At 35.8% G+C, this 27,175-nt stretch overlaps 1 protein-coding gene and 1 long non-coding RNA gene across 2 annotated transcripts; both read right to left on the reverse strand.

The window, feature by feature from the left end:
• Positions 1–223: 223 nt before the first annotated feature.
• Positions 224–17,030, reverse strand: LOC121243837. The gene is made up of 3 exons (XR_005936303.1): positions 16,863–17,030; positions 3,054–3,069; positions 224–234 (listed from the first exon to the last, which is right to left on the reverse strand). It is a non-coding gene; the product is annotated as an uncharacterized LOC121243837 (long non-coding RNA).
• Positions 17,031–19,482: 2,452 nt separating this feature from the next.
• Positions 19,483–24,024, reverse strand: LOC121244150 (serine carboxypeptidase-like 18). The gene is made up of 10 exons (XM_041142188.1): positions 23,822–24,024; positions 23,516–23,661; positions 21,925–22,001; positions 21,728–21,850; positions 21,169–21,271; positions 20,512–20,549; positions 20,278–20,379; positions 19,959–20,045; positions 19,689–19,793; positions 19,483–19,566 (listed from the first exon to the last, which is right to left on the reverse strand). The coding sequence occupies exons 1-10, from the start codon at positions 23,947–23,949 to the stop codon at positions 19,483–19,485; spliced, it is 993 nt and encodes a 330-aa protein (XP_040998122.1). The 5' UTR covers positions 23,950–24,024.
• Between the last annotated feature and the right edge of the window lie 3,151 nt (positions 24,025–27,175).

The raw sequence follows: 27,175 nt of genomic DNA on the forward strand, positions 1-27,175 counted from the left end.
AAGCCTGCTAGTATTCAAATTGTTCTCACTCTCGCAGTGGTCAAAGCCTGGGAAATCTGTCAGCTTTATGTAAGAAACGCATTCCTACATGGGCACATTTCCACTCCAGTCTATATGCAACAACCACCAGGTTTTGAAGATCTAAATAGAACATCCCATATTTGCAAATTGAGTCGAGCACTCTACGACCTCAAACATGCACTGCGTGCTTGGTTTGATTGCCTGAGCACATTTCTACTACAACTCGGGTTTTTCTGCAGTGTTTCGGATCCAAGTTTATTTATTTGCCAGTTTGATCATGGCATACTTATCCTCCTACTGTACATCGATGACATGGTCATCACTGGTAATGCAGCAACTAGAATACAGTGGCTCATTTCTCAACTTGCAAGCGAGTTCTTCATTAAGGATATGGGTGCTCTTCACCACTTCCTTGGCATTGAAGTCACACGAGACAGCCAAGGTCTCACCCTCTCACAAGAACGTTATGCTCGTGAGCTCCTTGATCGTGCCTCTATGGGAGAGTGCAAACCCATAGCCACTCCAATGCCCAGTAAAGGTTGGACACATACCACCACTACAGCTTACTGTGATCCCACCTATTATCGTAAACTTGTAGGATCTTTCATATAGTGTGAATTTTGTCTGTCAGTTCATGCATGCACCAACTACGGAACACTTCCAACTTGTCAAGTGAATTCTGCATTATGTGCATGGCACTCTCAATCTCACTTCCGTATTCTTGCTACAAGCTCACTCGATCTGTATGCGTTTCAGACGCCAACTGGGCAGGATGCCCACTTAGTCAAAGATCCACAACTGGTTTTTGCACTTTTCTTGGATCCAGTTGCATCTCTTGGAGTGCCAAAAAGCAACAAACTATTGCTCGTTCCAGTATCGAAGTAGAATACTGGTCCATGGCGTCCACTACTGCCAAGCTCACTTGGCTCACCTTCATCTTATGGGACCTCTATATACCACTTTCCAGACCACCAGTCTTGCATTGCGATAACTTGAGTGCACTTCATCTATCTGTTAACCCAATGCTCCACGTCAGGACCAAACACATTGCACTGGACATTCATTACGTCCACGAACAAGTGGCCCTTGGTGCTCTCGAAACTCGCTTTGTCACCTCTTCATTACAACTTGCAGACATCTTCACCAAGCCGCTTGCCAAATTGCCATTCCAAACCATTAGATCCAAACTCGGCCTCTGTCCTGACCTATGGCTTCTTTTGAGGGGGGATGATATGATCAATCAGCAAAACATTAGCCCCTGACATGCGCTCATTTCATTCATGTTCATTTCAATTTAGAAATGTACAGCTATAGCTTATCGTATATATGTTTCTTACCTTCTCTGTATTTATTTCCTTACTTGTAAGTCAACTATAAGGGTATATATAATACAAGCTTTACTCTGTCATCACTGTGTGGGACAGTTTATTCTCAAAGTCTTTACCAACCTACATGAACATCCCGCAAGTTCTTACAACTTTCCCCTAAGATAAACAAAACTCTAATTTTCATAGGTCCCTTCCGCGTTCCCCCACCAGTAGAAAAAATGAGCCTACGCATTTTATCGAGCATGCTGAGTGAAAAATTCGTACAACCATGCATACCTTGGCTCGCAATGGGTACCAACTTCCGGACTGTGTTCTCCAACGTCTCACAAATGTCAGTTATCAACATTCCAGGCTTCAAAATACATTTGAGATAATTCTGGAACTAACAATGAACTTTAGCTGCTCGGCTAGCTGAATTGTATAATGGTTTTTCAAGGCGCTCCGACTCCCTCTTCTCTTCAGACGTAGTCCTCCATAGGTTTTCGTCATTGTACAGCCAAATCTCACCCTTAGGAAAATCGCCAAAAGGGAAAAGGTCACTAACAGTAATAGATGGTGGATCAGTTTGTTCAGGTACTTCTTTCTTTTTCTTACCTTTACTTTTCTTCTTTTTTTTTTTCTTTGAAACTTCTTTGCTCGCAGCACACTAAACATAAAGATGGTTGGATGTTAAGCCGTTGTTGGCGGCAATGGGAGGTGACTCTGGATTAGCCTTGCGTTTGGCATACGTGGAGAGACTGCAATTCTTGCTTCGATTGCGGTTACATCATCGCCTGTTCTCAAAATTTTCACCCTCTGTTCTCTCTATCCTATTTATCACTTCCACAACAACAATCGTGGAGAACGCTTAGTAGCTGTCCCAGCTCCCTTGACCATTGACATCAACGATAACACCTTCCTTCCTCCACTCCACGAACTCTGGTACCTTATCGCCGACACATGGCTCGTACGGGTCACTGCTCGGACTCGAGGGTCTCCTCTTGGAGTTGAACTTGGCACCTAGGTACGTGGTTTGGTACTCCTCGTTGGTCATATCGGCAACCCAGTTCAGCCTAAGCTTGTAGATCTGGTTCTCCTCAACATCATGCTTGTCGATGAACCAGAGATTGTCCTTGAAGATCTTGAACCTCTTCTCCTTGTTTGGAATCAATTGCAAAAACCTTAACAACACCACTAATAAACGAGAAGGCCATATAGCCCCCTGAAAGAATGATAAGAATGATCGTGGAAAATGGTTTGTTAAGGGGGTTCCCATTTGGGATAGTGGTGGAATCTGATTTGTGAAAAAATGGCGAGTGTGAATACCCGGATCAAAAATCCACAATCCAGCACTAGAACCTTGAGTATTTCGGCCAAAAATCTCTACAGGAAGATCTCGATGGTAATATCCATTTTGATGAACATCACCCCTGGATTCACAATTAGTAATTTCCTCATGAAGAAGCTGCCGCGATACCCAATCCTCTGAAGTTTGAGAAATTAATTTCTGTTCTATGTTTCTAAGAACAAGTGGAAGATAGATTTCTTCCATGGGCATTGCTATTATCTCTTCCACTTGTACTGTATTATTTTTCTCTGCTATATCTTCTACATCGTCCTCCATAGTGTCTACTGTCTCTTCTTCTTCATCCTCCTGGTCGTGCGATTGTACAAGAGATTCCTGCATCCTCTTGGAATTTTGTTGCATCCCGTCGAGTATTTCACTCATATGCTTTAATTTCTCCAAAATCTTTTCCAGTAACAACAATTCCTGTTTATTTAATTGTAGCACACCCATGAAGAATCTGTGTCTCTGGATACCACTTGTAATGAGCCTCAAAGATTGTATAGACCGAATGACAATGAAAAACGGAGAACTATGAACAGAGAACGAAATGATAGAAATGGTATTGAATTCGTACGCTTTGGGGTATTCAAGGTCCCTAATTCCTCCAAATGAAAAACTATAATTCTTCACAAAGATTCCAAAATACCACCAACAATGACTACCTCCAGTATATATACTGGGAGGGCCCCTAATTGGACAGCCACAACTAAGGCCCTGGGCCAGTTCAGAACTAAGGTCCTAATGCAATTAACTAAAGCTGATAAACTATGGGCCAACATCACAAATCCAGCCGACTAAAACAAACCCAGTAACTCAGCCAAACAATAAAGAAGACCAATTAGCTAGAGGCTCGTCAAGTCCGGCTCAATTAAATTGGGTTCATAACACTCTCGGATTCAACAAAGTAGTAAAATAGTTGAACCTCGTCTGCTTCCCCAACACCACGTATCTGAGAAATTAACAACTAAAGTTTCCATTCCAAATAGACGTACGTACGGATTACATATATATATATATATATATATATTATTCTCATAGGCATTGGGAAACAAAAACACACACAAATTAATTGGACTCGGAGTACTCCGCTCACCTTTCTTAAAAATTCATAGGTTTGTACCCCTGATGATGTGTCGCTGACGTTGTATGACTCCCAAGTTGTTGCATATGAAAATCCAGTAGCGACAGGTGCATCGAAAAATATTTTGCTGGCAACCTAAAAGATCATCGACCTAATTACTAGTTCAATCATATAATGTTATGTACTAGTTTAAACTTGACACAACAAATTAATAATTAAATCTGTTACGTACTTTTGTCCACGAGTAGGGGTTCAATTCCAATATTGGTTTGTTCCCACTAGAATTTGCATAGTTGAAAGATAAAGGACCTATACAAGAATCATGTCAAATCATAGAGTTATTATAAGGTTGGTTAATAAAAGTAGCTAGCTAGGAGTCCACCACATCATCCCGGGTGTGTAAATTCTGCTGTCCATTTAAAAAAGTAGGCTTGGGTTCCACGTGAAGAAACTTTCTAATTTTCATCGCGCGTGTACCCTATTCTTTTTTTTTTAAATAAAAAAAAAAAAAGAGACCAAATTGAGACTGCACATCTTAAGATTGTATCATGTACTACATTTATTGAGTATTCATATATGTTAACTCAAAAAATGCAAAAGATACTAAAGAGTCCACTACTTCTTTGTGTATATATATTTCTTTAGCCGAAACACTAAAATTTGGATATTATAGTACTTGTATACAGACTGATTAATTAATATTCCAAGTTTCTCTATTACTTTAAAATAATATTTTACTATTAAATAATCAAAGAAAATGATAAGAAATATATGAATATACCAATTTCATATGGGTAGGTTATTACCCATATCATTATTCATATACAAAAATAGTAGTAGATGGATAGTAATAGGGTAGTAACCCAATCATTATTCATTTCATATACAAGGGTAGAAAGACCAGAACAACTGGGACCACCGGTGACCCAAAGCACCAGAGGATGGTCCTTAGGACTCCTTTCAGACTCGATGATGTAGTAAATAACTCTCCAATGCCAATGTACCTTTATAAAATTCGTTACATATAAATAAATTAAAACCAGAAGAAGTAGTACAATATATTTATTTAATGTTTTAATTACATGATAATCATATATATATGGCATAATTAGCTATATAAATATTTTAAAAAAGACGGAATCACCTGTCCAAGAGTGACTCCCCAACATATATTAAGAACCTCATTTGTGGCAGAAGAATACCTTAACAACAAACATATCCAACTCGTATAGAGACTTTAACCAACAAACCAACCAAAATAAAACCGCAACTATACAATTCCTATCAAACTTGTATAGACGACAAACCCACCTTATCTACACGGAATATTCCCTTTAAAGGAGCTGGTAACTCCACCGATTCCATCCAAAGACCAGAAATTCTCTCGACACCCAACTTTGCCAAGCCATCAGCCATCGCATTCCCTTCTCTAAAAATATGCTGAACTGTGTACCTTATCAAGCGTAACATTAAAATTATCTCCTCCAAAAAATCCTCAAGATACCAAATATCACACTTACTCTCTCGCAACAAATTTACTAAGATCTTTGATCCATTTCCAGCTCCACGTACTGTAGGCCCAGTCTCCTACAATGCTGAAGACCATGGAGTAAAGATATTAATTCAGCACTATTATTTTTCCCATCTGCAATTTCTTTAGAATACACAAGAATGAGAGCCCCGTTTTCATCTCGTATGGCACCTCCCACACCTGATCTTCTAGGATTTCCCAAACTGCAATCGTCTGTATTTAGTTTGCACCATCCATCTCTTGGTTTCTGCCAACCAATCAGCCACGCTTCCTTCCTTTTTTTGTGCTTAATAGGCACTTCTAGATCAGCCAACACTGCATCATCAACCGCATTCCACTTTACTGTTGCCTTTAGTTTTAAACCCACCCAAGAAATCCAATATAGTATCTGCTGCCAAAGAGACTCTTTCGAACCAGCAACCCCCTCCATCTTTTTTTTACATCTCCATAGCCAAATTTGCCAAGTAACAATCGAAGGGATCAGCCCAAGCAACATCCCACGAAAAGATGAAACACGTACCCAACTGTGTAGAAATTTTCCTCCAAATATATTGCGCCATGTCCACTCTTGACAGATCGTGCTTCATATCTTCATAGGCCCCGGCATCACAACACACACATTTTAAGACAATTGGAACACCCATTTTTCACAACTTATCACCCACTAGGAGACCTCCATGAATGGCCTGCCACATAGTCATAGAAATATTTTTAGGGAGCCCAGGATTCCAAATCCAATTAAAGCATGAAAACACCAATCCCCTCCTTCTCGTCATCTCCCAAGCATTTTTCACAAAAAGAACCCCCATCTGACTTCCCCATCCAAATCAGTTTATCCGGACCTTGTCTACTATTACCCAAATGCATCAGCACTTCCAGGGCTTTTTCCCTCGCCAATAAGTTTGTGAACAACTCCTCATTCCAACCAGTCTCCGACATACATTCTTTTAGAGATAACAGAGGCATAGCTATATCTGTAAATGCATGTCCCAGAGGCTCTAAAGGAGACCACTTATCCTACCACAAAAACACATCCCCATCCATAACTCGCCATCTTGAGTGCTGTAAAATCTCAGGAATGCATCTCATCACCATACGCCAAAACCCCGTGCCCCTCATCGGATTTATCAAAGAAATATGACTCCCTTTTATATACTTAGCTCGAAAAAAGGAAGCCCATAATGACTTTTCAGCAAGAGCTTCCACGCAAATTTCATATTTAAAGCTTTTTGAACATCACCTAAATTCCTCAAACCAACCCCCCCTCCTTAATCTGTTTACAAATTTTTTCCCAAGCCACCCATTTTTTTTTATCGTTCCCATTTTCCATACCCCAGAAAAAGAAGCTAAATGCCCGACTCAAGGACTCAATTGTCAACTTTGGAATAGGAATAACAGATAACAAATGGACCAGAACACTTGAAAGAACATGCCTTAACAAGATGAGTCTCACCCCTTTTGACAACATCTGTGCCTTCCACCCTTCAATTTTCCTTTTAATTTTTTCCAACAACTCCTCCAAATGTATGTTTAACAATCTTCCAGTAACAATGGGAACTCCCAAATATTTGAAAGGAAACTCACCTTGCACAAATCTAGTAGCTTGTAAGATGGAACGTCTTGTTGTCCTTGTAATATGATCAGAAAAATAAATCGCCAATTTATTTTTATTAATAGCCTGCCCCTACCAAGCTTCATACTTCTTGAAACAATCAATAATTGATTTTAATATTTTTTTCTCACCATTGGCAAATATAACCATGTCATCTGCATATAAAAGATGCAATACTAGTGGCGCCCCCCTTGGATGAGAAAACCTCCCAATTAACCCAGATTAGAATTTATCCTTCAAAAGTTTTGAGAGCATCTCCTCCACTAAAATAAACAAGTATGGAGATAAGGGATCTCCTTGCCGTAATCCCCTTCCACCCTTATAAAACCCCTTCACCGTTCCATTCATAACCACGGAATACCATACAGTCGTTACACATTGTTTTACCAAGTCTCGAAACTGTGATGAAAAGCCAAAAGCATCCAACACATGTAAAAGAAACTCCCAATCAATGCTGTCATAAGCTTTAGCAAAATCCACCTTAATCATTATATTGCCTCCTCTAACATTTTTATTCATGCTATGTATCATTTCCTGGGTTAAACTGACATTCTCCAGAATACTTTTACCTGAAATAAAGGGGCCTTGCTCCGGAGAAATTATCCGGGACAGAATAGGCGCCAATCTTCGCACCATCAATTTAGAGCATACTTTATACACCACAGAACAAAGGCTAATTGTCCTGAACTTCTCAAAGCTTGTAGGATTCGGCACCTACAGGATAAGAACTACATATGATGAGGAATAGAACCTAGGTAGTTCACTACCTCTAAAGAAATCCCACACTGCTTCCACCACATCCTTTTCCACAAACCCCTAGCAACTTTTATAAAAACCCTAAGTGAAACCATCTGGACCTAGTGAACTGTCTATCAAAATAGAAAACATAGTTTCCTTAATATCTTGGATTGAGGGGAGCTCGCATAGTCTTCTATTTTCAGAGTTCAGGATTTCTTTTTGTACCCACGGAGACAAATCCGGATATGAACTACTATTTCTATCTCCCATAAAAGCAGAGAAATATCTAACAGCTTCTTCATGTACTGCTTCCGGTGAACTAGTCGACGCCCATCTTCCAAAGTCATCTCTTGGACCAAATTACTACCTTTTGTGCATTAACATCCCCTACCTCAGCCCACCTTGCTTCGCAATTTGAGACAGCCTGATTTCCTCTCTACACATCCACTCATCCAGCTCAAGCTTGGCTGCCAACAATGCCATTTCATCCTCCTCGGAACCCCCCACCTGTAACTTACAATCCAAATCAACTATCTCCTTTTCCAACTGAGCAATATGTGTGTGCATCCAGCCAAATACATTGACATTCCATCGTTTAAGAGCCACACTCAACTTTTTTAGCTTGCTTGCCAACTTCCACATTCCATTCCCTGTCACCTCTTCCCCCCATACTGTTTTGACACAATTTAAGAAATCATCATGCCTCTTCCACATTTCTTGGAATCTGAACGGAGAAGGGCCATAGCGCACCGAAGGTTTCTCAAGCCACATTACCATCGGTGTGTGATCCGACGAGGAGCGTGAAAGGTATGCCATGCAAGAAGAAGGATAATTCACAACACATATATTATCCATCAAAATCCTATCCAATCTCGCCCAATATCTAACTAAACTGGCATGACCATGACACCAAAAAAAAGGGCCACCCATGAAAGACATCTCCTGCAACCCACCGAGATTAATGAATTGATTAAACTCCTCCATTGCCACTGCTGACCTCGGACAACCACCTCTTCTTTCCGCATCTGAACATATCACACAAATCTCCCGTAACCACCCAAGTTGGAGATCTGAAGCAATAGCACAACCACTACAAACGGCCACCACGTTGTGATCAGAGTAATATTGTAGCTGCTGCTATTGCTTCTTCTAGAATTCATGAGCAGCTAGCTAGCTAGGACGTTAAGTCGTGACATGTTGGTGCAGGTGGTGAAGTGCTTGTCCTGCACATAAATCAAGATACTATGAAGAGATAGAAGGTTATTGTCTTGACAGGTAGGTTTAACTGTTCGTTGCATTGACCTCGTAATTGGTCATGAATTAGTTGTACGCAGAATTTTTCAGTCTGTTAGTAAAGGAAATTTTTGGTCCAATATGTACTAAAATATTATCACGAAATTCAAATTTTATTTTTTTGGTACATCTCGTATGTCAATTCTGCTGGGAACAATCGGGATGTGCAAGCGGGGTAACCAGTTGTAAAAAAAAAAAAAAAAACAAAAGGCAAAAAAGCATAAAAGAAAAAGTCAAGAAATTAGAAAAATGCTGGAAGTAAAGTAGAACAAATTTTTCTTCTGCATGCGAGTAGCAGAGCAATTTTTTCTTCTTTCTTCAAGTGAGAAAGACCACATTTCGAATGTAAAGTAGAGCACACATTTTGTTTCTGTCTCAAATCCTTCGCCTTTAAGACCTCTCTCTTTCTCTTTCTTCTTTCGATTCTTGGGTTTGGTTTTCTTTGCTTGAGAAAGTGCGAGAAAATTAAAAAGGTAGCTGAATAGGGATATAGCTTTCTTTGATTATTTTGTCTAGGCTAGATCTTTATTTTTTGGCCTAGGATTTTTGAATAGATCCATTTGCTGGGTAAGTCTTTTTTTTTTGGATTTCCCCTTTATTTCTGCACCATTTTTGGTTGACCGATCGATCACAAGATTGGGTTTTGATTGTTATGTTTGACATCCCCGTCATGTTTTTGGGTTTATTTGTAAAGCAAAATTTCAAGTTTTTTTTTTAGCTCTATACCCATATGGTTATGAGTGTGAAATTTGTTTTTTTTTCCCCTTAATTTTTCTTGCTTTTAATTTTCGTCTTAATATGCCTTTTGATTTTTCAAATCATTTTGATGAAGAGCTATTTTTCTTTTCTTATTCACTCTTCACATTATGTCTTACTTTTATTTATAAGATGTTGGTTCAGTGTGTATGGTTGTGCGTTAACACCAAAACTTGAAAAATAAGAAAGAAAAATAGTAACTGAAGTTTGTTTAGAATTCTTTCGTGCGTGCCTGTTTGCAATCGTGAAACTTTCACAAAATTTGTTCTTTTTTCCATTAAATTAAGTGTTTACCCTGGTGGGTGTTTGTTTATACGGAGAGGGAGAGGGAGAGCTCAGTCGGAGGAGAAAAGAGAGGGAGTGAAATTGGAGAGGGATCGCAGAGAAGGAGATGGAGATGGAAATGGAGGGATTACAACTGGTGAAATTTCGAGGGAGAGAGAGGGAACAAAATAGAGAGAGAGGGGGAGGGGAAAATGAAACGTGTGTTTCATCAAGAATAAAAAAGCAAACAGGTGAAAAATACAACTGACGTGAACACGCCGGTGCACCAGGCGCTTGCAAGTTGCAACCAACATTTGTCATTATTAAAACATAATAAAATAGTGTTTCAATCATTTAAGAGCACATCTGAGCATTGGCATTCGTCTAACTAAAGTCATGTCTAAAATTTAGTTAAAAGTACATATTTTGCATAAAAGTAAAATTATTCAAGATAACACATTAGATTAGTCAAAATAATAATATAATATTATTTTTTTAATAATAATAATTTTTATTTATCTTTTATATTTTATAATTATACTAATTATATGTTAATTAATAATTTAAATTTTTAATTAACTTATTGTTTTCCAAGTATTTATTTTTTTTAACCTAATATAACACAAACCACATCTACGTATATATAATCAAATACGGGAGAGAGACCGTGAGAGAGAGATGAGAGGGTTAGAGCAGAAGAAAAGTTTAGGAATAAAAAAATTCTTTTATCTATGAACAGTAACTCGCCAAACTTCGAAGAAGCAGTGCTAGCATTTGTGCTCTTAAAATGATGAGATACTATTACTCTAAATTATATATACACGTGCGAATGTTCATTATACAAACAGGTAGAGTAAAGCAATTGAATATAATTTGAGAAAGGCATATTGCACGCACGCACGTGATTAATTGTTGTAACCTAATTAATCTGAGCCCTATGAATATGGAGATGGCTGACTGTTTGGTAGCGAGCAAGCTGTCGTGGACCACAACTTCAATTTTTAGTGCGGTGGCAACTTTTGATCCAAGATCGGGCGGATATGGGATACATTGGAGTTGAGCCTTACCCATTCAGAGCATTCACATTGTATTCCTTATAAAACTTCCTGTAATTTAGTTAAAAAATATATTCTCTAAATTTTTTTCTTAAATTTTACTCATCTTTCAAAAACTTTCTACCTCTCATTCCCCTTCCCTATCTTTATTCTATTAAATAATATTTCTCTATTCTTTCTTTATTATTTTTTTTCTCTCACTTCCATTTACAATCTTAACTACTAACTATTTTGTCTTATTATCTTCCTTCTTTTCAAATATCACATTCTACTAAATATCTATACCATTTTGACTACCGAATATAATATTATTTTTCTAACCGAAATCCGTATTATAAAAATAGTATTTTTTTTTAATATGTACATTTTCTAACAGTAACATTTTGAACACCTACCTCCAACGGTAACATCTTGAACTTCTGTCTCCAAAGGTAATATTTTTTGTCTTTTCTCCAATAGTAACTTTTTTTGTTTTCTCTCTAACGATAACATTTTTTGTCCTATATGTAACGGTAACTTTTTCCTCATTAAAAAGCATTTTGCTTGCATTCACATTCTTACAAACTCAAGTCTCATTTCATCTAAAGAACCAAAATTCAACACTCTCCTGATATCTCACTCCCTTCATCAAATGGCTCGTACCTTCTTTCACAAATTGCTCACATACTTATCATTTGAAGATGAGTTGGATGTTGTTCTTAATGACGAGGCCGATGGATAGTCATCGAGATATCGTGCCAATCGCCGACACCGTAAGTTTATTCGGTGTGATCATATTCAAGCGCACGAGTGTCTATTTCGCGATTATTTCGCAGAAAATCCAGTATATCCCTCAAATCTATTTTGAAGGATATTTCGGATGACCCGTCCCCTATTTCTCCGTATTCTAAATGAGATAGAGTCTTACAATTCGTACTTCGTCTAGAGAAGAGATAATGCAGGAAGACTCGGTTTATCTTCTATACAAAAGATAACCGCAGCACTTAGAGTGCTGGCATATGGGATTATTGGAGATTTTATGGATGAATACATACGTATTGGTGAAAGCACTGCAATGGAGAGTCTTAAAAAATTCTCTGAGACAATAGTAAGTATTTTTTCAGATGAATATTTGCGATCTCCAAATGTTAATGATATTGCTCGATTGCTTACGGTTGGTGAACAACGAGGATTCTCAGGAATGCTGGGAAGCATTGAATGCATGCATTGGAAGTGAAAAAATTGTCCCACAGCTTGGAAATGTATGTACTCTGGCCAAATTCATGAACTAACTATTATTTTAGAAGTAGTTGCTTCATATGATCTCTAGATATAGCATGCATTTTTTGGTATGTCTGGTTCATATAATGATATTAATGTGCAAGAGAGATCTTCTATTTTCATGGAACTTGCCCAAGGGCGTGCTCCTCCAGTCAATTACACAATCAATGGCAACCACTACGAGATGGGGGTACTACCTTGCGAATGGTATTTATCCCAAGTGGTGAACTTTTGTCAAGACGATTTCATCACCACAAGGGAATAAGAAAAAAAAATTCGTAAAAGCACAAGAATCTGCACGAAAAGATGTCGAGCGTGCATTCGGGGTACATCAACAACGATTTGCAATCATTCGTGGACCTTCCCAAATGTTCAAAGTCAAGGAACTAACAAATATAATGAAGGCATGTGTTATTCTACATAATATGATCATTGAAGACGAGCGTGATGATAGTCAGAAATCGAACATTGAGTATGATCAACTTGATGATGAAGTCCCCGAACTGTCGCGCAATCATACAACTAAGCTTACGGACTTCATCCAACGTCATCATAATATTAGAGACACATCGGCACATTATCAGCTCCAAGCAGATCTAATTGAACATCAGTGACTATTATATTCTCAACAGTAGACATATCGTATAATTGATTGGTATTTCATAACTTACACAATCTAAATTAAAAATTAAACTGTCTTAGTATCAATAAATAAAGAAATAAATTATCTTAATATTGTCATCCATCATTGTCTAAAACAAAAAATAAATAAAGAAATAAACTCTTTTACATAAAAAAATAATCCAAATGTCTTGCATCATTGCATCTCGACATGATGTCCCTCTGCAATTGCTCGAAATATAACCGTTACAATCCTAGCATGGCACTCACGTCCATTATCATAATGCGGTAATATGCTTCCTTCTTGGCGAGATCTACTTTCTCCGCCTCCAACCTCAGTCTTTCGTCCTCTTGACGGATTTTATTCAACTCTTTTTCCTTCTCATTTTCCATCTTCTCGGCCTCCAATCTTAGTCTTTCATCCTCGAGACAGATGAAATTTAGCTCTTTCTCTTTGTCCTACTTCATCATTTCGGCCTTGAGACGAAAATACTATTTCTCCTGAGCACGTGACTCCTCCAAAAGCGTATACTTCAGCTTGCTAAGCCCAACAATCTCCTATGCTAACGAGGCTTGGGCCTTTCGTTTTCCTTTCTCAGCTTTCCTTCCCATTGGTCGGTCCAATTCAACCACGTCATTATCTACCACATTATCCGCCTCTAGATCAAAAACTGAATCCACCGTAGCGCCCAAACAAATAGTCGGGGTCGGGGACGGGGACGGGGACATCATCTTCCTTGACTTTGGATCTGGATTTGTGGAATGCCAAATCCATTTAGGTTGGTCCTTTAACAGGTGCCAACAATGTTCAAACTAGAAGGAGCATTTCTCTAGCGATGCATACATAACCTTCGTCTTGTCAAACTTGCATGTAAACAAAAAATTTTATATTAAACCAATGTATAAAAAAATTAAATATTCATAAAACAAGTAAGAGTGTGGATATTCTACCTTGTCTTGCTCGGTCATGCTACTTTGATTCAACCCTTCAACTTGCGTTAATTTCACACAAAATTTGTTTGTGGCCTTTTGAATAACCGACCATCGATATATTAAAGACTTGATGGTCTGGTCATTTGTGGTTTTTTTAAATTGCTAGAAGTATTCAAAAAAAAATTTCCAAAGTTGAGAGTGTTTTTGGTCTGTTCCCTGGACGGCATCAAGGCTACAATTAAGCCATGCGGAGACAAGTAACTTGTCTTCCTCGAGGGTGAAGCTCGCACCCCTGACTGATTTCCTAACACCGACAAGATCATTATGGGTTAGGGGGTGGAGAGTCATCAACAGTCATAGGAGAGTTTCCACTTTACCCACCGTAAGTTGGATCTAGTTGAGGATCTTCACTCAGGAGGTTGGGGAAGTACATATGTTTAGGATCTTGTGAATCCATCTCTAAAAATGCATTGAAATGTGAGACACTTAAGTATGAAGTTTGAGGTTTTTCCAAGAGCCGGCTCATGAACTAAATGGTGACATCTACGAAATTTGGCCACCCTTTCATGGCTGCAACAACCGGTTGTTACTACTTGTTGGTCGTCCGGGTTACCTAGCCATTGAGAAAATGACCATAAATTTCCTGTATCCCCACCAGGCTTTGTCATCATTACAGCCGAGGGGGTTTAATTTATACATAATTTTTTTTTGTCACAACATAACTTTCTCAAACAATGACACAGCAAAAAAACAATCGAACAGAACTGACCAATTCACATATTCACACAAAACAACAACCAAACGACAATACAAATCACAATAATGCTAAATAAGAGTATTCCCATCAGGTTCCTTCATATTGAATTTATAAATAAATGGGGCTCAGAATGGTGAAAATATTGACATCATGCGTAAGCAATGAGCCATTAACATCTAATGGCTGTAAAACCCCACCCGAACGTCCATTGCCTTTTATGGAAAGTACCAAAAACTGCAATATGACAATCCGAGTGAGGATTACCTCGCCATATCGATAGGGTCCTATTAACACTTGTGAATTAACCGCATCACTATAACACTATCATCACAGCATAATAACAGCCCCCTCCCCCAAGAGATACGAAACACTGCAAAAGGACCCAACAAAACAACAAATTAATGAATGGATAACCATAAACAATGATAAATCACATTCTATAACCACAAACTCCACCAAAATGGTCTCAAAACCAATAACCCCATAAATTCCATAACCACTTCATCCACCAAATTCTCCTCAAAACCAATAACTCTACAAATTTCATTACCACAAATTCTGCCAAATTCTCCTCAAAACCAAAAACCCCATACATTCCATAACCACAAACTCCACCAAATTCTTCTCAAAACCAAAAATCCCTAAAATCTATGTGATTTTTTTCTTAAAATTCTCGGCATTTCAACAGTCAACACAGCCAACAATCAACACAGCAATGAAAGAAACAGAGTAATTAAAAAAAATAAAAAATAATTTCCCATAACTTTCTCTGCAGCCAAACAACTCGAGAGAGCCAAATAATACAGAGAAATCAATGGCAACGCATGTCATAAAAATGAGAATCGGTTTCCTCAACAAAGCCCAAAACCTCAATCTAAACGAGAGTGACTACCGAAAAAAATTACAAATCAAACAGTAGACGATTCCATGGTGTTTCTCGGCAGCCAAACATTGAAGAGAGCCAAAATAATACAGAGAAATCAATGGCAATGCAATAATAAAAATGAGAAGCAGTTTCCTCTAATAAAACCCAAAATCATAAACTAAATCCGAGTGAGAAAAATCAAAACAAAATGCAAATTAGTGAAAGTGAGCCATAACTTTCTCGACAGCCAAAAAGCGAAGACATCGCCGAGCCAGAGACAAAGTTGAAGACCTTGTATGCTTACCTTGATCATGGCGAAGGGAGGAAGAAATGAGAAGAGAGAAACATAGAAGGAGAGAGATATTCCAAGAAAATGAGGGAAAATGAGGGAAGAGAAACGGTTTTGATTTTGAAGAAACCGAAGTAAAAAACTTACAAAAATTGCTGATGGAGGTATGTACTACGTTTGTTGGTGTTGCAAGGGAGGGGCCAACAGATGGAGAGGGTTTTCGTGGGATGAAGAAGCATCCAAATGGTGATGCGGATGTACAGTAGTTCCCCATATATGGGGAACGATTGTAGATACCGTATAAACAAACCGTAAAATAAGGATTGGGACGGAGAAGGTTTTTCTCCAAAACTATAAAATAATCTCTAAATTATGGGATGGGGGAGAGATGCGGAACTTGATGAGGATGCTCTTAGGAAACAAAATATATACACACTTTCCAGTTATTAATAATTATTATTAGTTTTTTTTTTGTGGGGTATAATTATTATTAGTTGCACTATCGTATAAAAGGATAATTGGGCATTTCCAAATTTACAATTATATATATATATATATATATTGAAGGATACTTGGAACAAGAATTTAATAAAATAACCCTAATTTTTTTTTTAAAGAAGTGGAAGATACTCCAATTTCATTGATAATCCTCATTTATAGTGGAGAATACTTTATACAAGGAGCATGAGGTTACAACCAAAATTCTAAAACCAAGCTCATAAAAAAATTAAAAATAAAAATTTATAATAAAATATTTACAAGTAGTCCATAGAGAAAATAAACAGAATAGAGTAGTTAATGAAGAAGGTTTAGGAGTACTTGCACGATCCAAAAAAAGAAAAAACAACAAACCAAACAAATGTTTAGGAAGTTGAACTAGAGAAGAGAAGCATATCGTGTTTTCCAAGATTTCGAAAGAGGTGAGGCTATTTGTTAAAGTATCACTTTCCATATAGCACATGTTTGAGACTAAAAAATATGCTAGAACTATAAAATCAAAACCATGAGTTATGAATCTAATTCAACAATAAGCTTATATATGAAAAACCCTAAATTTAATCGACAAATACCTTTTTTTTTTTTTTTTTAAAATATGGAGGAGAGGCCTCCTTGTTATTAATTGACAAACACTTGCAACTTGTAAGTACTTCTCCAATTATTACATAATAATTAGAAAAACGAGCTCACTCTAATGAGAAATGAGCCGTTTGATCATAATTTGGAGCTACAACTCTCACTATAAAAAGTAATAAGCCAACCATCTATCGATCATGGCAAGACATTCCCTAGGCTTGTACTCCGGTGTTGTGTGACCCCCGCCCTGCACAAACCAAAATCACATTATATCTACTCTACAATAGAAGATTTTCTTTGATTTCATAACATTGAATAGTTATGGTTATGCCCTCATTTGTAGGGGTCGTGCCCCCGCCACCTCACGTCCACCACCTACCTTGGCCACCTACAATTGCATTTCCACAATTACATTTGCACAATTACATTTCTGCCCTATTTTCTTTTTTGAGTTCACATTGCGAAATTATGTTTTCGCCCTCATTTGGACAATTTCATTGTTGTCCCCTAATCGTTGAGTCACATTGAGCAATTACTATTTTGCTCGCATTTGCATAATTACATTTTTGTCCTCTAATTCATTAGAAATACAATTAAATTTCTATTATTCTAATATTAATTCTTCATGAATAGTGGATTTTGTTTAAGTTCACACTATCCCCATTTGCACAATTATGTTTTTGCCCTCATATGCACAATTACAGTTTTGCCCTCTAACTCATCATTAAAATTAATTTCTATTATTCTAATATTAATTAGAATATAATAATAATAATTTAAATTGAAGGTTTTGGTTTATTGAACTTTTGTGGAACAAATTAACAATTTAGGATTTTTTAATATTTCTTCTTAGATTTAAAAGTAATAGTATTTTGCGTATATAATTTTATTTGAAAAACTAACAACTGCCTTCATATTATTTTTCATAGTAACTCATAAAAATAAATCATAGTCATTGGACTAATAATATTTTCATTGTACAAAATTTAATTATTATTTTTTGGTTCCAATTTATGCATCAATCTATAATTGGTCTTTAATATGTCATATTCACTATTTTATTTTTTTGTGGTAATGCATTTCATATAAATCTATTTGTAATGCATTCTTTTTTAAATTATTATAAAAATAATTAATGACACTTTTAATCCTTTAAAAATTATTTTGGTAAGAACATGCTTTTTTTTTTCTAAAATCGATATTGCAATTCCAAATTTGTAAAATAATTATATTAAATTAAATTTAAAAAATCAAAATATTGTATTTAAATTTAAAGAATAATAGTTTATTACTATAGGATATCATTTCAAAAAAGTAATAGTTGCCCTCATATTATTTCTCATAATAATGAATCACACTGAATGTTACTTTTTAAACGAATATCATTTTTATTTTAAAAAAATATTGTACCTTTTTTTAAAATTTCAAATGAATGATCTATTTATATATGCATTTTATCATTCTAATAACAATTATATCTAGTAATTTTCTGAAACAATTACCAATAATATTATTGTATTTTTCATTTATAAGAAAAATATTATTATTATTATTATTATTATTATTATTATTATTATGTACATGTCTAATTAGTCTCATAACAAGTGGAGCAATACATGTCCTATTATGATTTCAATATAATGAATTCTCAATATCTGATTTGTTATGTGTTCAATAAGTTTACATTTTCTGTTTCTTTTTTTTTTTTTCAAGTATAATTATAGTCATTTATAAAATTTGTTAAATAGATTTATGATAATCTTTACAATTATCATACTTGTTGTTCTAATTGATATGTATCTTAAAATTCATATTTACTATATAAAAAATGTAGTAGCACTTTCGACGTGGAGTACGTGCCTTGCACGCAAACTCTTAATTGGTATATATATATATATATATATATATATATATATATAGACACACTATAACAGATTTTATTGAACACGATACAAGGAATTATATTGTGGAGAATTCTTGCCTTTATAGTTGTGAATGTCAAACTATACTTTTCCTCTGTAAAGATTGTGACGTATCTGAAACAAAATGAAATTTACCTTGCATGAGATGGTAGCAAATTTAGAAATGGAAAATCATACTATCTAGAAAGGAGCAGGGTCAGAAATTAAATAAGGTGGTCATGGAAGTTCACCCTGCAATTTGCCCATCAACAAACCAAGGTCTCCAGTCATCCTTTATGGACAAATCCAGTGATTCTATCCATTGTTGTGTTCCCACATACGGAATTAACATGTCGTGATCACCGCTACACGAAGAGAAGTTCTTCAGGTTATGAAAACTTAGAAAATTTCGACATAGAGTACTTTTTCCCAAATATTTATATATTACTCGTTAATAGGGTTATGTTGACAGGCCAAGCTAAGCCCAAGGTAGGGGAGGGAGAGCATAAGCTTGTCATGGCAATTCCAGGAATTTACTACAGTAATTCCTTGTCCGATCAATAAGTATGAGTAGCGAAATTCATATCGAAGGTGCATACATGATAGATCAAGTACGTACGTAGTACCTGTAAACCAGAGCTCGAAGATCTTTCTTGGTGAGGTTTCTCCCAGTTTGTTTTGGTTCCCTAATCAATCACAAGATAGCTTAAACGTATTTAGTGAAACTGTAATATGTATTTAAATACTATTGTGATTAGAAGTACCATATGTACGTACTAATTAAATACCTCTCGAACGTGGAGAGTCTTTTGCACTATTTTATCATTCGCCCAAACATAAGAGTACAGATAGTTATAGTTCTGCAAATAATAAATAGGCTGTATGATTATAAAATAGATAAAGCATAGCATCTCATCTCCTCTCATTTCGAAGAGTAGAAATTGTGTATGTGAGAGAGAGAGCGAGAGAGAGAGAGAGATACCCGACACCATGGTCCAGGAACTTGATCTGGTGTTGAATGGAGTATATCTATGAAATTATCATCGACATGAGGGCTCAAACTCCAGAGTTTATTCAGCTTTGGAGGCTGTGAATTAGCGCAAATTGGTTCCAGATTTGGGCAATATATATATTGGCTATGCACTACAAATTCCATCACTAAATTAATATTCATTGCCCGACCAAACTAATTGACAACATCATGACTTGTGTAATCCAGAATTAATGTTCTTAATTAATCCTAGCTACTCACCTCATTGACCTCTCGAAGATCTTCTACGCATTGTGTATTGTTTGGATCCGGATTTATATAGCTTCCTTGGCAGTTTCTTTTAGTTGACTATAATCACATATAGATAATAAATTACTTCGTTTTAGAATGAGATATTTTTTCTTTTTTTGTAGCCAAAAATGAAATGAAATTACAAGAGTATCGGTACTTCTATACATTGTATATAATATTGGAATAGAATTATATAGAATCTAAATAACAAGTATAGTACTCCTTCGTGTAGAAAAATATTACTAAAAGCATTCACTGGCTAACTAATTACGATCGATCAGGACTTCACCTGATAAAGTCTATCGGATATAAGTGCTGTTCGATGAGCGAATTTTACTCTTGCATTAGGGTCCCAAATCTCATGTGTTAGTGGGTTACCAATCACAAAACCCTGTGTCGAATTTTCCAAACTATAAGTCTATCGGATATAAGACATTAATAATGAATATGATTGAGCTAAATGCAATTCAAATGACTATATATTTATATATATATATATATATATATTGCTATAAGTACATACTTTGAGATTCAATGGTGGCGAATGTCCAATCTCATTACCTACAACATGCACATCAAGACGAGTAATCATGCCACAGCAACTAACATATATAGAAAAACAATAAAATCTGTTTTTGTTATTTATCGAGCTGCTAGCGGAGATCATGATTAATTCTTTTTAATACGAGTAATTCTAGATACAATACTTTTAGGGTGTGCAAGCTCCGCATACTATATTTGAAAAAAAAAACTGTGTCCACCATTAAAATAATTATTTTTTAATGTAAGTTTTAGATTTACCCATTTTTTCAAGCCTCGTTTATTTTCGTAGATGAGATGAGATGAGTTAAGATTAAAGTTAAAAAGTTAAATAAAATAATATTAGAATATATTTTTAGTATTACTTTTGTTTTGGGATTTGAAAAAGTTGAATTGTTTATTTTATTTTGTGTGAGAATTTGAAAAAGTTGTAATAATTAAATGAAATAAAATGAGTTGAGATGAACTGTAAAAACAAGCGAGGCCTTAAGAAGGAAGTTCTCCTATTTCTTCCAAATAATGATGAAAACGAAAGCTGGAAATTAATGTGATCAACATAATATATACGAATTTGTTTAAAAATCATATTAATATAATTTATTTAGAATGAAACTGGATCGAAGCTTAACTAATAATTTACCGTTTGAAACTTCTTGAGCGATGATCGGGACAAGTTTTCCAGAATAAGAATCGCCGGCAATATAGAGCGGATTGACGAGAAATGTGGAATGAGCCATGAGCCACTGCAGTACATATAACAAAGTCTCAAATAACGTAAGTATATGCCCCGTTTTGATAGTGAGATGAGATGAGATAGTTTTACATGGATGAAAGTTGAAAGTTCATGAATAAAATATTTTTACAATATTATTATTGTTTTAAGATTTGAAAAAATTGAGTTGTTTATTATATTTTGTGTGCAAATTTGAGAAAGTTTTAATGATGAGATGAGATGAAACCATTTCTATATCCGAATGTGAACTATATGTTTGTATGCATGCATGAGTTATCCTAAAATATTACAATTAAAGCTACTAATTCTAACGTCAGTTGGGTTAGATTAGATGAACCGTGATTGTGGAGATGCTCTTAATTTTATGCCAAATGCATGTGTATATATATATATATATATATATATATATGTATATACCTTGAGATTAAACCCCGGCCCTTGGGTAAATTAATCCTAGTTTGCTCACCTTTCTTAGAAATTCATAGGTTTGTGTTGTTGACGATGTATCGTTGCTGTTGTATGCTTCCCAAGTTGTTGCATATGAGAATCCAGTACCGACCGGTGCATCCAAAAATATTATGTTTGCAATCTAAAAGTTCGACCCAAATTACTTCGGTCATAAAATGTTACGTGCTAGTTTACACATCAAATAATATATCTTACTTTTGTCCACGAGTCCGGGTTCAATTCCAACGTTGGTTTGTTCCCACTAGAGTTTGCATAGTCGAAAGTAAAAGGACCTACACACACGAATGCCAAATCATAGAGTCAACAATGAATTAGCAAAAATTAGTAGTCCACAACACACCTTGATTAGGGTCTACTTAAGTTTATGTTTGAATTTGTCAAGAGTCTCATAACCTGTGACATATAATCCGGTTTTCCAAATGAAAAACTTATATTCGAACCCCCTAACCCCTAATAGAAAAAAAAATTATGTTTGAATTCAAGACTCAGTAAAAAATAGATAGACACAACAAGTAGATCTTACAATATATACATTGTAAAGTTTACTTGACGTGTCTATCTCTCATTCTATTTAAAATTTTTAAGTGATAATAAAAAGGTAAGTGGATAAATTTCCAGCACACCAAACAGCAAATAGTAACTAATGTTAAAACTAAAGATAATCACATATTATTCAAACTAAAACGGCCTCCATGTGGTTGAGGCACAGACAAATACACCACGGAAAAAACGGAACAAGCCATTAATCTTTTTAATATTATGTGAACATTGATATCTTATGATCCGACCCTTCATAACTTTGGCTGCAACAAACATGCTCTCATGCGTTTGTCCTTGTGATTTCAAGAAAAAAAAAAAGGCTAAAAAAGGAACGATCTGCTGTACTCTTAAATATTATTCGTTTTCCCCTTTCTATGTAATGTACCCTATTTATCCCTTCCAAGTGGGTGGGGCCGGGGCGCACCAAATTCGTGCAAAAAAATTCTTCCGAGTGTTATGCTAGTTTGCGAAACACGTTCTCAAAGAAAGGTGGAGGTGGGCGAGAGGGGGGCGGCGGACGCAGAAGGGAAAAAAAAGGAGGGGGGTTCACGGGCAAAGAAGGAAGAAGCAGGAAAAAAAAAAAAAAAAAAAAAATTGGGGGGTGGGGGGAAGAAAGTGACGAAGCCCTAAGGACTGAGCTCCCACTTGCATACAGGCTGGGCCATGTGTTACTTTTGCAGTTTTATTGTATTCGCAGTTTTTTATTATTTTGTTTTAGATAAAAAATAAAAAGAAATAGACTATTAAATTTAATATCTATAGCAGCAGAATCTCATTCTTCCTTTGAAAGGAGTCGGAGTGATAATACTCCTCCTCTTTGGGAGGATAAGGGTGATAGTACTTCTCTTCTTTTAGAAGAGGGGTCGTTTAGTTCTATTTTTATAGAACGCTATTCTCTCAGGTTTGAAAAGAATTTATAAAAGTTAAGACAATATCCGTCATAAAGAAATTTGTGTGTGAATACCCCAGAGTAAATGTGTAGTTTAATTTATAGTCTAGATTTTTTTCAATATTGATAAGTCACAACTATAACTTAGGTTTCATTAAATGAAATGAAATCCATTTCCATAATTTAAAAAAAAAAAACAAAAAAAAAAAGAAAAACCAGAGAGGGAGAGAAAAAGGTGGACCCGGCCATGAAACCGAAAATGATTATTAAGCTGAGGAAGAGTTTTTCAGCCATGATTTGTAAAAATTAAATAACAGAGAGAAACAGAGGTGGCTACAAGGGAGAAATATATGATACCAATTTCAAATAAAAGGGCCGAGAGACCGGAACAACCAGGACCACCGGTGAGCCAAAGCACAAGAGGGTCATCCTTAGGATTCCTTTCAGACTCGATGAAGTAATAAAACAGCTGCACCTCGTCTAACTCTCCAACGCCAATGTACCTTCGTCTCATGTAAAACCAGAACCATATAATTAAACTGATCTCTCTCTCTCTCTCTCTCTCTCTCTCTCTCTCTATATATATATATATATAATTATATGGAATGCAATAATGCAACATGATGTGGAACACTGGAAAAAAAAAAAATGTGGAACACTGACCCAGTTTCGAGTTTGAAGGGAAGCTTGCCAGGGTAACCAGGAAGAGTGTCGATGATGGACTGCGACTCAACCCACGAGTTGGAGATCAGGAGCAATACATGAACAAGTGCTACTACAGACAACCACATTGTGAGATTACTACTGCTGCTAAAACGTCTAAATTTATCGTTTTCAGAGGTGGTACTGAAGTTGCCCTGCAGTGCACATAATTCATGGTACGGATCGATTTAATGGCATTAATGGCATTTGATCAATTTCTGTGGCTCATGGGAAATGTAGGAAGAGAAGGTGACTGTCTTGACGGGTAGGTTTAAGTACTGGCTTTTCCATGTACACCATACCATGAAAATGGGACTAACCGTTGAGCTCGCTAGGTTGATGTACACCAAGTTATTATACCTACACTCGTAACACCACACCTTTAAAATGTGCATGCATTGACTTGATTGTATGCAACTTTACATTTTATGATCGAGTAATCGAAATTATCCAATCATTTTGTCGTAGTACTAACTGTAAACACTGGGAGAGGATAGCAAAATACTACGAAGTTTTGCTACTACAAACTAATTAACGCGTCACCAATCAAAAGTTAAAATAAAAAATAAGTCAAAATAATATATTGGTGACGTGTCACCAATTAATTATATGAAATTCCTAAGATATGTCAACTAAATAGGTGGTAGATTATCCACGAAAGAGTTATTATATTATCAAGCCAGTGTCATGTAGAGTATACCATCCATATAATTTAAATCGTAAAATTTGATTTGAAAAAGATTCAATTTCAAAATTATCTTCCGAATCAAAATATAACATATAAATATTTTATTAGGTATGTTCTAATTAAACACCAGCTTGAGAGTTGAAATGGAATTTTTTTAATCTTCAGTATTAAATTTAAGTGGTCCCATATTAGATTACGTACGTACAAAGCATTAATCCCTTGGGGCTATTTTTTTTAAATGTCTATTTTGGGGGTCTGAGGTTCTATTGACACGATAAATAATATAATATCGATCGATCATGGATTGTCTCCATTAATTGAGTTTATTGATATAATTAAGTGGCCCATTTCTTTTGTTTTATAAATTAAATACAAAAATTAATCTTACCCATTATATATGGCACTATAATTAACAGAGGTGTGTGTACTGTTGAGTGGAAAGGGAAGCAAAGATGAAAGAAGTCATGTTCTAATGAGTCTGTTTGGAGTTTGTCACTCCTCTTCTCTCATGGTTTCTCTAAGACCAAATTAGGTCCTTACAATTGATCAAGGTTCCTTAGGTCAAGGTTTTAGTAATTTTGTTGAAATGAGAAGTTTACTGAAAGGGGTGAGGAGATGCGTTCAAATGGGCTTTCATCAGGCAAATATTGAGACTGATTCTCAACTTATGGTTAGCTGGATTATTAAGGGTAAGTATAATATTTGATATCTTGAGAATTTTTGGGATGAGTTTAAAACTTGCCTTGATAGATTGGAGCACCGTGTGACTCATGTCTTTCGTGAAGAAAATGCAGTAAATATGGATTGGTTTGATAGAGATCAGTTACCCAACACTTTAAGGGGTCTTCTTCATATGGATAGACTTGGTCTTCCTTACTTGAGGATATCGTCATGAGGTACTCTCTTAATTTTGAAACTATTGCCTTGGTTAATTCTTTATATGCACGCGCTAATTCTTTCCTGCAAGTTGTTGTTTAGTGTTGCCTTTCAGGGTTTTATTATCTTTAATTATTTTTTATACATTGTAGGTTATTTTTATGCTTGGGTTTTGGTTTTATTGAATGTATAACCCCAAGTGTTTGGTTGTAACTACGGTTTTCCTCCGTTACAAGTAGAGCTATCAATAAAATTGGAGTACCGTCTTCTTCTTAAAAAAAAATATCATAAATTACCATTAAATATTTAGTGAACAATAATTGGAACAACAATACTAATTATGTGATAATTTTTTGTGGACTTTCTATGGAATTAATTAAATCTTTGTCAAGATAGTATATATTTACTTGGGAGTAGGAAAACTTCTCTGGTAAAATAATATATTTATATTTTCACTCACCTTCCGCAGGAACCGATAGCTAGGTTTGCGCCGCTGAGATTTAATCGGTGATATAGTAACCTTGGGAGGTTCTTGCATATGGGAATCCTGAGCAACGGGAGCATCTAAGAATATAATGCTGGCAACCTACAGGATATTAAATCATGACTGTCTAATTAATTAATTGCTTAGGATATATTTATGGTATAGGAGGGAGGGCGAGATGATGAAATGCATACCTGTGTCCTAGATCAATATGGGTTCAGCAAAAGGGTCATTGGTAGATTTCCGTCGCAATCTTCATAATTGAATTTAAGTGGTCCTACATTGCGAGATGATGACATGCATACCTATGTCCATGAATATGGGTTCAACAAAAGGCAAAAAGGGTCCTTGGTAGATTCCCGTCGCAATCTTCCTAATTGAATTTTAAGTGGTCCTACATTACATAATATATTAGAGTACAAAGAGTAATCAATCAATTTAATGCATTTTAGGACCCATGTTTTTTGTATTTTTACTCTCTAATTAATTTGTATTTTTGGGGTTTAATTAGGTTTGATCTCTAATTGACATGATAAATGATATAATATCAACCAACATCAACCATCCTGTAATATTGTCTCCAAATATATTAATATAATAATGTAATCAATTTCTTTTATTAAATAAATTATATGCAAAAATTAATTTGACCCATTACATTACATAGCACAATTAACAGGGATAGGTGTGTCTACAACTCGATCTAGAAATAAATATAAAAGTATCATGTGGTGGGTCCTTATTTCTGTCTTTGCTCGGATCGAGCACAATGTAATGTAGGAAGAATACAAGTTCTGTGCATTAGCAGGCCTGGGGGAAGAGAAGAAAAATAAAAAAAGTGTGAGTAAAGTCAGCGCTGGAGTTTTGTGGGTAAAACCCAATGCTAAGATTTTTGACTTTTGAGTAACAAAAGCCTTAAAAAAAAATTTCCAACAGTTTTCTTACGGCAGTTGAAGGTTTTGTATGTTTATAAATCTTGAAAATTCTTGGAAAATCTCACGACCGGCCAAAAATAAAAATAAAAAAGGAGAAAAAATTGAAAAGCCTACCAATATTTTTGTAAACAAATCCGGTGAAAGAAGAACAGTCGGGTTCTCCTATTAGACCAGCATGGCATCAGTCCATCCATTAGTTCAAATCATGTGGATGCAGCTGCTCATGACAGCATCAAAGATCTTGATATGCAGCCACACTCGCCATCGAGTGAATCTGCCCCTTGTAATAATCCTTCAATCAATTTACTAAATGGTCCCTCTTATAGACTAGC

Source organism: Juglans microcarpa x Juglans regia, chromosome 8S (genome assembly GCF_004785595.1).
Source record: "Juglans microcarpa x Juglans regia isolate MS1-56 chromosome 8S, Jm3101_v1.0, whole genome shotgun sequence".
Taxonomy (NCBI): Eukaryota; Viridiplantae; Streptophyta; class Magnoliopsida; order Fagales; family Juglandaceae; genus Juglans; species Juglans microcarpa x Juglans regia.